The sequence below is a fragment of the Pangasianodon hypophthalmus genome, chromosome 10 (assembly GCF_027358585.1).
Source record: "Pangasianodon hypophthalmus isolate fPanHyp1 chromosome 10, fPanHyp1.pri, whole genome shotgun sequence".
Taxonomy (NCBI): Eukaryota; Metazoa; Chordata; class Actinopteri; order Siluriformes; family Pangasiidae; genus Pangasianodon; species Pangasianodon hypophthalmus.
Window position 1 is genome coordinate 18,726,989 of NC_069719.1, and position 12,584 is coordinate 18,739,572.

Below are 12,584 nucleotides of genomic sequence, written 5' to 3' on the forward strand. Positions count from 1 at the left end.
GACCCATTGTTTTTTATTCTTCATACAATTTGCAAGGAATGTTGAGTTCTCTGTGAATTTCATTTCATTTGGGCCTGTTTGTTCATTTATATGATCTATTTTTCATCTATTAATACTTGTCATACCTGTCCCTCAAATAAACTCTGGAATAAAATCCAGAGATTGGACCTGTTTGGATTCAGTTACTTTTGGAATTTTTTGGAAGTATATTATGTCTTCTTCCATTACAAAATACAAAGTTAGCTAACACTGTATCCATAAATATTAGGATAGGAAATAGGAAGAATAGGAAAGTACTCAGTAAAAGTCGATTGAGAAACTGGAATAAAAAGGGGAATATGCTCTAAGTGTAGCACAAATGGTATTTGTGTTTGCTTGGCCACTTATTTCTACCTTATTTCATTTATATGCATGTTCTAAGAAGCCCTATTTCCTCCCAGTAAATGTCCCACATTTCTGTTTTGAGTTAAAAAGGAGTGTTTTTGGTTAATACATCATGTGTGGTCCAGGCACAGAACATCCAGTGCTTCTGCTTAAACTTGAGAGACACACAAGTTTTATTTGCAGCATCTTGGAAGAAGATGTAATGCTAGGCCACGAACAAGTAACAATAGGTATTACAAGCCTACACTTACTGATGATGACAGAAACAGACCATCTTCAACCAAGCTAGCTAGCAAGACTACCTGTGTTTACCTGTCACTACATCCAGTTTAAAGAAATTTCAAAGCAGCACAACTAATTGAATGAAAAGAATAACTAAATTAAAGTGTGTAGAAAGCCCACATGGACCTGGGGAGAGCATACGAAACTCCTGACAGACAGTATCCCGAGCTCAGGATCGATCTAGGGACCCTGGAGCTGTGAGGTAGCAATGCTGTTATTAGTTCCTTGTAATTAGGTCTTTGCTAATGCTGTTTCCTTGTCCTCAGTTTTTGAATTTACGCAACTGTAATATATGCGACGTATCCAATATTCACACTGGGGAGCTAGATTGGAAATGGAAATGAATTTCAAGTTCAGATAAGCTTGTACTACCCATTTTGATGCAGAATGCAATTTGATATCAAGAATACTGGACACTGTCATTTGTGTCATTTCATATTTTAATGATGATGCTTAATGCTGTACTACCCTGCACCTGAAGAAACTGCTCTGTATTTTCCATTCAGCTTGCTAGTGATTCATAAAGCATTCAAGAAGTAATTACACCAGTCTAATGCATAGTGACCACACCCACCCCATCACGTATAGGCAATTAGCCGCAATACTGCAAAGACAGCATTTCTCTCGCCTCTGTCCAAGCAACTGTTAACTCTACTGGAGAACAGTCAATAAAGAATGCTTATATAGTCTCATTTCATCTTCCAGCTCCTAAAACATGACAGTCTGGAAATTTAAATTAATGGGACTTTATGACACACAGGCAGCTTCCACCTACTCCGTCTGAGCTCAGGGACCTTGTGGATATGAGTGAGTCCATGTCAAGTCTCAAGTCTTTAGTCACATACTGTAGTTAACACTTAACTCCTTGCTGTATTTATTTCTAGAGAAAGCACTGACTATACAATATATGTAACAAAATAACACAAAACATATGTACAGAATGCATAAAAACAACTGTATCATAATTTCTTTTGCTAGGTATAGGACTAGATATCCTTGGACTAGGCATCCTCAGTATCTAAATGAACCAATATTTCTAGGTAATTTACTTTGCTTATGTCCTGTATTTTGATGAATTAATTGCACACAGCACTTCAGTTATATCTATCACTTTGTTGTTACCAAATCTTATAGTAGCGTTACATTTGAAGCAGTGCATTTTTTTAAGATGTAAAAAAAAAGCATAAAACATCTAGGACTTGTAGAGGGAACATATTTGCATTTTAACATCTATAATCACCATTGTACAGCATTTGCTTGGGACAAACCAACCAACACATTTTTATCACACAGGCCTATTTGACATGTCAGTGTACCCCTCTGCCTTCACCCAAATCCAGGCCCAAGACAACTTCTCCTGTGACAGCAAGGTTGAATATAACCAATATACTATGACTAATGAACAATTTAATGTAATGTTCTTCATTGGATTATACTATAATACAATTAAAAATGTATTGTTGATGTCAGTGAAGTCTTACTACATTACTACTAAACAATAGCTCAAACAAAAACTGAAAGAAACACCACGGCATATAAATGTGGTAGGTTCTTCTATTGGTCAGATTTTTTTTTGTTATGGCTCAGGATAATCATCTTAACTGCTAATCATTATCACAACACATCTGAATATTTCTCACAAGGAAAATCTGTCCGTATCAGAAAGCCAGTGAGAGACAATAACACTTCAGTTGTTATATTCACGATAGCTTCCTTAACAATAGCTTACTGCATTCACCCTATCTATCTGACAATAAACAGAATAATCTTCTGTAACTAAGGATGCCTGTTTTCCTAACTTGCCTTTTGGATATGAGTCTCTAGTCCAAGTCATGTTCCAAGTCAGTCAACATATGACACAAGTGCAACTTGTTCCTAAACCCATCTTTGTACCTTTGTGAAGACCTTCGACTAACATATTATTACTGCAGCTAATAAATGCTATGCCTACACATAAATCCATAAACATAATCGTGACTTTAACCTCAGTGACCAAAAGCAAACCTTTTGGCTATTTTCATTTTAAAATAAAAGCTGAAGTTTTTAAAAAAAAAAAAAAAATTTTTTTCATGTCCCCACAAGGTCAAAAGTGTCAGATATCCTTATTCTTATAACCTTAACACACACACACACACACACACACTATCTATACTATGGATTGATTCATGTGAACCTAAACTGAGCAGGTGGACGGGGAAAATCCAAAAAAAAAAAAAACTCTATAGCTATATATGAACAAATCATCTCAATCAGAGAGAGACCTTAAAAGTATCTCTATGTAAAATGGTTGAAATGTGGGTCAACCTATATCCATGAAGGAAAACGCGTTCTTGATAAATTATGGCCGCTCACATGTAAGCAACAGCACCAGTTCTACAGGTAATACAAGTTTATATATAAGATGTCCTTCACAGCACTTGTGACTCATCAAGACCTCTCAACAAAAAAATCTCAAAACTGCCATGTTAATACAGGCCAAAAAAACTGGAGTTTAATTTTTAGCAATATTCTAGCAGGAAAGAAGGATTTACCAGAGTGTTATCTTTGAACCTAAGAAGTCACATAAGGTTCCTTGATAAGAAAGATTAATGATGCGGAACTGACCAAAGCAACATGCACCTTTACTCATCCGGTAATGAGAAAAACCCTTATCCCTCATCTCCTCTCATTGCTTTCCTCTAATCTTCTCCCTTCCCCCAAGCTTCTGACAGCCACTACAAGCACCAGCACATACAAGCACGGATTGCAACTGACAGCACAGTCTCCTATAACGAAAGTGGAAGGACCATAGCCTTAAACCAGATAGACCAACATTATAATCTATTCCTCACTAAAAATGTTTTATGGATTGTGTTTCAGTCATTCTTTTAGTTAATAATTCCTGGACATGATACTGTCAAAACTATCATATTGTGGTTCATGAGCTATGTATGAGTTGTTTAAAAATCTCTGTTTGAGAAGTCATCTGTGTCAGTCTGCTATCCTGACAAGTAATTACATACCTCAATCATACTTTATATCCCATAAGATTCTTAGTGTTAACTGAGACACTGAAACATTTCCACTCTGAGGCAGAAACACAAGCTAAAACAGTTCTTGAATCAAAGTCGATCATGATCTAGTAATACTCCCTTTTAACTCATCTACAGATTTCCGCTGCTTACTAAACAAGAGAAACTTTCTCTCTGTCCACTGTAAGGGATTTGTAAACACTCCTATGGTTCAGAGTTTAGCTGAAACTGCTTTAGCAAGGGAGAGGCACAAGGCAGGACGCCAAGCTGTGAGAGTGAGTGTGCAGGATCAAGTTTACCATTACAGAACTGCAGCAGTGAGGAGGTGTCATAGAGAGAGCTGTAGCTGGAAAAGCTGTCCTCCATCCTCTCCCTGTGCTCTCCTGCCTCCTTCTTCACTGTCACTTTCACTGGCTTGATACGGTGACTCTATCTCCGTTCACCATCCAGCATGCTAGGGTCAGCCCGCCGTGGTCAGTTACCATGACAACCTGTCCCCTCTAGGGTGGCTGTCAAGCCAACTCGGTCCCAATCTCACTTACTCTCCAAAATAGGCTTGCAAGTCCCCCCCAAAAAGCAGGAGAAAATATACATATATAGTTTTAAATGTCCTGTTCTTCTGTTTCTCTCTGCTTTTTATCCTTTATGACCTTCTCCAGAGCAGCTGTGGGCTGTGTAAACATCCACAAGAGAAACAGTTTTAGACAGCTTGAGCTCTAAGAGGAAGAGCTGCTGAGTGTACGTGTGTGTGTGTGTATGTGTGTGTTAGAGTGTGTGCAGTAAGAGTGTTTGTGTAATGTCGTGGACACACCAGTGAGCTGCCTGGGATTTCTCCCTCAGCCTGGTTTGGAATGTCCAATCAGAGCTCAGGTGGGTGGGGTTTCTCTCGAGTTACCCCACCCTGTAGCTGAGAGAGAGAGAGAGAGAGAGAGAGAGAGGAATATGAAACAGCAAAAGGAACTAAGGGGAATGACTTAGCCATGACTTAGCTGCTTTGGCAAGACTGAATAGAACTTTCCCTTGAGTGAAACAATATGCATACACCAGTCATAAGCATTCGACTGCTGAAGTCTTGGTATTGACGGTTTAAATAGCCATTGCACTGTATTTATGAAAACAAAATGAGTACCCACACCTAACACCAACCAATTTAGATATCCTGTTCTACTAAAATTACACAACACACTAAAGAGTATTATAATGGCAAGGAATGTACATTCCTAGGTATTAAAGAAAGGAACACTATTGAACTAGACAGAGGAAGAGAACTGAACACAAAGAGAAAAAACTGATGAAATGCTTTTGTATTTTTATGCCATAAAACAAGCGCAAACAACCTGTACTGAAGCTAAATACTGACATTCCAAGCCTTATCTTTTATATATTCTAAACAAATTATGACTTGGACTGAAATATCATCAAAGAGAAGCATAAAGGGAAGTGGGCTTTGGCAGTGGCCTACAGCAAACATGCCAAAAAAAAATGAAACCATTCAATGAGCTAAGCACAGATGCATAAGCATTAAGAGATGATTGCATGACCTCATTTTGTAACTCTTTAAACAAAACCCACACTCGCTGAAAAAAAGAAAAGGCAGCATTGAGAAGTCTTTTTGAAGCTTATCGCATGCCTCACAGCAGCAATGGAAAGCAGCATTCTGAAGTGGAGATTCATGTCTGTGTGTACGTGATTTGGCCTTGGCTGTCACCTCCAAACCTAAAGGACTAATCCCTTTGGAAAGCAAGAGACTTTCTCCTTCTCTTTGTCTATATCTTTCTCCCTCACCTCCTTCACTGCTGTGCTCTTCTGTCATTACACAACAGATTCTCTTGACCATGAATAAGAATCAAGTTCTGCTTATGGCATACAATCTTACGCTGGATTAAAGCCTTGACACAGACCCTACTGTCTGTTCCACTCAAGATCAAATGCTTATGAATTCCCAAAAGCCAAGAGAAATATCACTGTGATTCGTTACTCTTTATAAATCTAGAGACTTATTGTGGTAACACTTTAAAGTCCACAAATAAGCAGTATACTAATACTTAACTAATGCTTTCATAAGGATGAATTAATACATTCACTAATTTTTAGTGCATCAGGAAATCATAAAGCATATACACTATATGGCCAAAAGTATGTGGACACCTGACCATCACACCCATATGAGGGTCTTCCCAACACTGTTGCCACAAAGGTGGAAGCACACAAATGTCTAGAATGTCTTTGTATGCTGTATGCTTTAACATAAAACTGGAACTAAGGGGCCTAGCTCAAACATGTTCCAGCATGACAGGCACCCTGTGCACAAAGCGTGGTTCAGGAAAACATGGTTTGCCAAGAATGGAAAACTGCACAGAGCCCTGACCTCAACCCTACTGAACACCTTTGGGATTAATTGGAACAAGGACTGCATGCCAGCGCTTCTCACCCGACATCAGCACCCGGCCTCTCTAATGCTCTTATGCCTGATTGGGCAAATCCCCACAGCCACTTTCCAAACTCTAGAGGAAATCCTTCCCTGAAGAGTGGAGCCTGTTAGAACAGAATATTAATGCCCATGGTTTTTGAAGGGGATACAGAGATGCGCTGGTCAGGTGTCCACATACTTTTGGCCATATGGTATATATGATATATAGATATATGGATATTATATGCATCATATATGAATAGCCAGTGTTAATGGCAATAGATGAGTAGTAAAATCTTGTTAACTCATTCTGTTAATTCATAAATGATTACAATATAAATAAAGTTCATTTATATTATTAGCTGTTTTTTCATATAAAGTGTAGGCTAACCCAAACTTTAGATTATCTGAAAGCGAGCACCACTAACAAGATTCTTTGAGACAACCCACTTTATTGGCATGTTATAAAATAGTTTGATCCATTCAACCACAGGGTCAGGACAATGGTATATGCTAAAAACAGTAGTCCTTAAAGATTAACTTAGTGGTAATTTTAGAACACTGTATTAAAAACTTTTTATTTTCAACTTTTCATTCAAAAGTTCAACATTCAAAGTCCACTTTAATGTCTGTACACCTGCATAACCATGCAATTATCTAATCAGTCAATCAGGTGGCAGAAGTGCAATGCATGAAATCATGCAGATACAGGTCAACTGTTTCAGTTCATTTTCACATCAAACATAAGAATGGGGAAAAAATGTGATCTCAGTGACTTTTGTGCCAGATGGGCCAGTTGGAGTATCTCAGAAACCGCTGATCTCCTGGGATTTTCATGCACAACAGTCTCTAGTGTTTACACTGAATAGCGCAAAAAAAAAAAAAAAAAACATCCGGTTAGTGGCGGTTCAATGGATGGAAAAATTTTGTTAATGAGAGAGGTCAGAGGAGAATGGCCAGACTGGTTCGAGCTGACAGGACACTCATTACAACCATGGTGAGCAGAAAAGCATCTCAGAACACACAACACATTGAACCTTCAAGCAAGTGGCCTACAACAGCAGAAGACCGCACTACACCTGTCAGCCAAGAAGAAGTATCTGAGGCTACAGTGGGCACAGTCTCAGCAAAATTGGACAGTTGCGGTGACAGTTTTCCAATCTTCTACCGCCCAAAACATGAATCAGTTTTGATAAACCTGTGTGTACATGTGTGTACATCAATTTTGATAAACCTGTGTACATGAACATGAAAGGGTACAGGTGTTCCTATTAATTTGGCTGGATATTCTGTGTTAGGGTTTAGTTAACAGTTGGGAGTCAAAAATATAAAAGGGTATGCATACCCTTTTATATATAACCTACACTGTATGCACTCACACCCTTTATAGTGTAAATGATCTTCATTAATACTGAAAGTCATGATATTAATTGAGAAAATATTAATGCTTACCTATTACCATTATTGATGCATATCCATATATACGTAACTCAGAGGCTGGTAATGTAAATATAGATTGGTAATATAATATATAAACATTTGTGTATATAATATGGCCATACTCACTTTATATCCAGTATTACATTTTATAATTTTGTACTGAATATGTTTATTTTTATTATTTTGAATACTTGTGTTTGCCGTCTCTGCTTTTTGGATTGCTGCTGTGAATTTCCCTCCGGAATTAATAAAGCGAGCTATCTGAATTCATCATTATAAAAGCGTTAGTAAATTATTAATATATTACTTATTTGTAAACATTATAGTTAAGTGTTACCCATATTGTTACTAGGTTTTTGTCTCTTCTGATTCAGGATTCTTTCTCACGGATTTTGCACCCATTGTATGACTGAGAATCACTAGGGCTCTTAATTTTTAGTGCCTCAGTTGTCTGCATGATAATTGAGTCTCAGAGCGCTCAGAGGGGAAACACAGCTTATTGGTGCTTAGAGATTAGAGAGCAGTGTGTCCCCTCCTGCTCTGGGACAGACAGAGGGAGGAAGAAATGAAAAGAGAAAAGGGGGAGAGAGAGACTGGGATGAGAGAACGAGGGTATAGCCTCCCTCCGCTGGCAGCTGGACGGCTCAATGCCCTGTTATTGTTCTCCTGTTCTTCTGGGTGCGCTTTCTTTCTCTCACACATAAACACATGTACACATATGATTTAAAAAAAAAATACACAAACACAAGAGTTAGGACTCAATAAGAACTGTCACTTAAAGAATGTGTAATGTGTTCAAACCATTACAGGCACTATATAGTGACAGCAACATTTACAGCTCTAACAGTAAGTACCAGATATATCATAATGAGGATTAATATTGCACCAATTAAACCATCTGCTGGTTGTGAATTTTGTTTTATTGGGAATACTATAATATTGGAGCTCAGCTATATTCATAAGACACTCACTATACTAGGTGAATCAATCTCCTCAGCTACAAGACCTGTGCATGATTATGATTCTCCAAAAACAGATTTCAACAGTGGATTTCCTGGTGTGTTATAATAAATGTCAAGAGGTTATGAGGATAATCAAGGGGCAGCAGAGCATGACACTGCCTGTGGTTCAGACTGTGACTCCAGCTGTAGAGTTCTCTGCTCTGCTGCTTCCCACTGAGGAAAACTAATGAGAATTACATAGAGCCATTGCTTCACATAATAACATTCAGGTGTGAATAAGATGCAAGCGTCTTTGTGTGTGTTTGTGAGTGTGAGAGGGAGGAGGAGGAGGAGGAGGCGAGATGGAGTGGAACATCGCACATATGGAGTGTGTTAATCATGTGCTAATGCCTCATTCAGAGCAGATTCAAAAAGAGTGTTCAATAACACTTTGTATAAAAGGCGAAAGAAAGAAACTGATTGTCTGTATTATTAAAGAGATAGAAATGTGTTCATATATCTAGATTTAGGCTTTCAGAAATCACCAATTTAAAGTTAAATCAACCTAGGTCAGCCATATTTATTGTGAATGCTTCTCCACCTAGCAACAGCAGCTGTGCATGAAGAAGTCATTATTCACCGAATATTCTTCCATAGTCAATACTGCAAGGAGAATATAAAAGACCAAGCCTACAGTGTTTGGGTGAAGCACAAGGCTTTCCAGAAAAAAAAGCCTGCTTATATCCCTAATTTACATATCAAGAGATGAAAACCTGAAAATGAGAGCTGTAAAGATCTGGGTGGTGCACATTTTAATTCTAAAGGAAGACTTGAAATATTTGAAGCAATTTATCCATTGCCTTGATCTCCTACAGTTATGTATGAAAAAGCAAGGTATTTGTTCTGTAGTATAAAATTGCATCTTTGATTGATGCTTAAATTTAGGCCTTATATTTAATTTTGTTTTGATGCCCAGAACAAAAAAACCGCTGACTAGACAGGTCATGACATAACAGTATCTTTATGTTAAATTAAATAATAAATTGTATTATGTAAACAATTTGCCATTCATATCTCCATTTTCAACTAGTGTTGTAGTCTAGAAAACTATAAATATAATCATCTAATAATCATCTAATTAAATAATGGATGAAAATCATATTGTTTATGTCTAACTGTTTAAGTAAATACACTTAATTATTTGTTATTATTTACTTACTTACTACACTTTATTTTTATTATTATTTATAATATTTATTAATAATTATTTTATTACATGCCCTTTCTTTACTTCTTTGTTTGAAATATCAACTAACTAATACTGACTCAAAATGTCCTTTTTTGAAATAACGATAAAATTATTATTTTTTTTTTTGGATATATGAGGGAGCAGAGCTGGTTTACATCAGTGAAGTTTGTAGAGAGACATCACATTGGAATTAAAGGTGAATATAGCATACACATACCATAAATACTTTACCAATCAGTGCACTGCCTGAAATGTTTAAATATTCCATTACATTTATCTGTTTTCCACTGGATACCTCTAGAGGGGCAATGTAAACCAGACTGTTAATAACAGGTCTGCGGTCGTCTGGAAAAGCAAACTGATGCTGAACAATAGGCTCATTTATATGGTAAACACCAAAACTAAACCATCTCCTTCATTATATAATCCCCTTACATAAAAAAATTACGTTATAACAAGCAACTGCAAAATCCCACACACCCAATTTTAAAAATCATAGCTGTATTTTCCAATATTACCATCTACCACCTGCTCTCTGTCATCCAGCTGGTGTGGGACAAACTCTGACTCATGTGGTACTCACACACTTCTCCAGGACGTTTTTTTCCCCCCTCAGCCTGTGTAATATCACCACTGTGTAGCGTCTGTTGTTCCGAGAAGCTGTGTTCAGCGTGCCAAATGGAGATGAAGGTTGGCTACTTCTATCTCATCATAATGCCCTGTCTGTCCCTTCTCCAGCTCTTATTCACCCATACTTACATGATGATGTCATTAAAGCCTGGATTAGCTCTTGTAAGCCCACTGCAACTTCCTCAAGCTAAGCCAGTTACGACACCATTTTCATGCTTTGTCATAACAATAATAAAAAGCTAAATGATATGAGCTGCCTATGATGTTTCACTTGCATAAATCACGAGTGGCTTTGTAAGAGTTACACCCTGAAGCTGTGCAAGGCTTGGTGTGTGTACAGGATCTAACCCAAATTGCAAATTACTCATAAAATCACTTATTACTGCAGTGGTAGCTGGACAGAGTATCATGCACATACACATCATCACAAACTATGGCTCATGTAGTATAAGCCAGAAATCTCCCTAGTTTAGTTGATCACAGGATATTTCTGAACTTAATTCAACAGAAGTTCATTTATTAGACACTGCACACTGTCATTCTCTAAATGACTGTTCTTCATATCAGTATTTCAGTATTTTAGCTGTGTGTAGGCTTCAGAGAAGCAGTGGCATTATACATCTGACTTGAGCACTGTATTAATGTTAAGCCCCTTCCCCCATTTCCTGCATAGGAACAGACACACAGTACATCATGTACACACATATATTATAAGGGAATTATCAAGTTTGGGAGAAAGACCATGCCTGAAGCTCCACCTTCTTCCTATTTAACTTCCTATAAATTCCCATCTCTTCTTTTCTCTACTCGTAACAAAATTCCCATACCCACCGCCTCCTTATCTCCTCACTACTATTCAACTTTTCTACCCTAAGACACTTCAGTGGGTGGGCTGTCTGTCTAACGCAAAGCAGAAGCTGCCCAAAACTCCAGACCTACTTCTCAAAGTTCTCCCCTTTATTCCAGTTTCCCAATCATTCTCCATGATGTTTATTTGAAGGTGTGGGCTGCACTCGCAATCTGTATATAGCACACTACACTAGAAAACTCATTCTTCATTATGTCTCATAGCAAACAATCTGAAATATGCAAAAAAATTCTTCTGGAGTGCCGAGAGCTCTGAATAAACATATAGACTGTCATTCATTAAATTACGATTGTATTGTTTTAAATGTTAGAGACCTCCTGTTAATTTATTTATAGTACTTCTGTGATCTATATAAAGCCTTGAGCACAGGCTCTAGATCCCATTCTTATATTAATCTCTCGGTGAGAAATATAAATAGCCTGTGCCTGGTCAGAGTGCAGTAGACATCTCACTTCAAGTCTAGCACTCACATCACATTACCTCACATGTCTCAGACAGTAACTCTCAGACAGTAACTGTCTGTCTGTCTGTAGACCATCTCCAACACAACATGCCAGGTAGGAAATCAATTTAGAGCTGAACTCCTTCTCGACAAGGCAGAGGAAGGCCATTACATCCTCCACTCAAACTGCAGCTAAAAGCTGAGGAGAGATGACATGAAGATGCCTTAAAGCAGCATTCCTACCATAATCTTGATTTTTAATGGATTACATGAAGGCACTAATTATATTTGGCTACCCACATCAAGTCTGATATATTAAACCTAATATATGGATATTTACCTTCAAATTGATCTTACTTATCTTGACAGGAAAGCTAGGGCTGGACAGATTTTTCATGTTTCGCGTTGTCCTGGCTGATATGATTCCGGGTGGGCCAGTGCATCAGTGAAGCATGATCATTTTTGCTGAGCAGTAAATAAATGAACGCTGGTGGCTGCTTGCCACAAATGCAAAACTGTCAGGTCTTATCATGGGGAAAATATGTCTCATTTATATTTCTGCAGAGGCGGGTAGGAGGAAGAGTCACCCATCCAAAGAATAAAGATGAAGGGGATGGGACACGAGAGCGCAGCAGCTGATCACGGCAGGTCAGCTTTGAAACCTGATGGAAAATTTCAAGATCATTTAAGAATTTAGGTCATATAGCATCAGATAACCCTTATTATTGGCCTACTATTATTTGGGCTTTGTGTAGTATTATTATTATTATTATTATTATTATTATTATTATGAAAACATACAGAAGGACTATTATAAGAGTTATGGGTGAGTCACCTAGCCTATTTACACATCAGTTTAAAAACATGAATTATTTTTTAACACACCAGTTGCCCATCCTTTCTTAATAATAAAAATAATCAATTTAT

General features: G+C 37.6%; 1 protein-coding gene across 7 annotated transcripts in view; it reads right to left on the reverse strand.

The window, feature by feature from the left end:
- eml1 (EMAP like 1) overlaps positions 1 to 12,584 on the reverse strand; it is a 53,061-nt gene that overhangs the window by 37,876 nt on the left and 2,601 nt on the right. The window contains exon 1 of one of the 7 annotated variants that reach the window (XM_053237512.1): positions 3,977 to 4,483. The exons of 5 other annotated variants lie outside the window; for them this stretch is intronic. In XM_053237512.1, coding sequence (XP_053093487.1) covers positions 3,977 to 4,043 — 67 coding nt within the window. In that variant the 5' untranslated portion in view covers positions 4,044 to 4,483. Of the gene's footprint in view, positions 1 to 3,976; positions 4,484 to 12,584 lie in introns of those variants that run through there. One more of the 7 variants, XM_026933852.3, reaches the window with a different exon arrangement.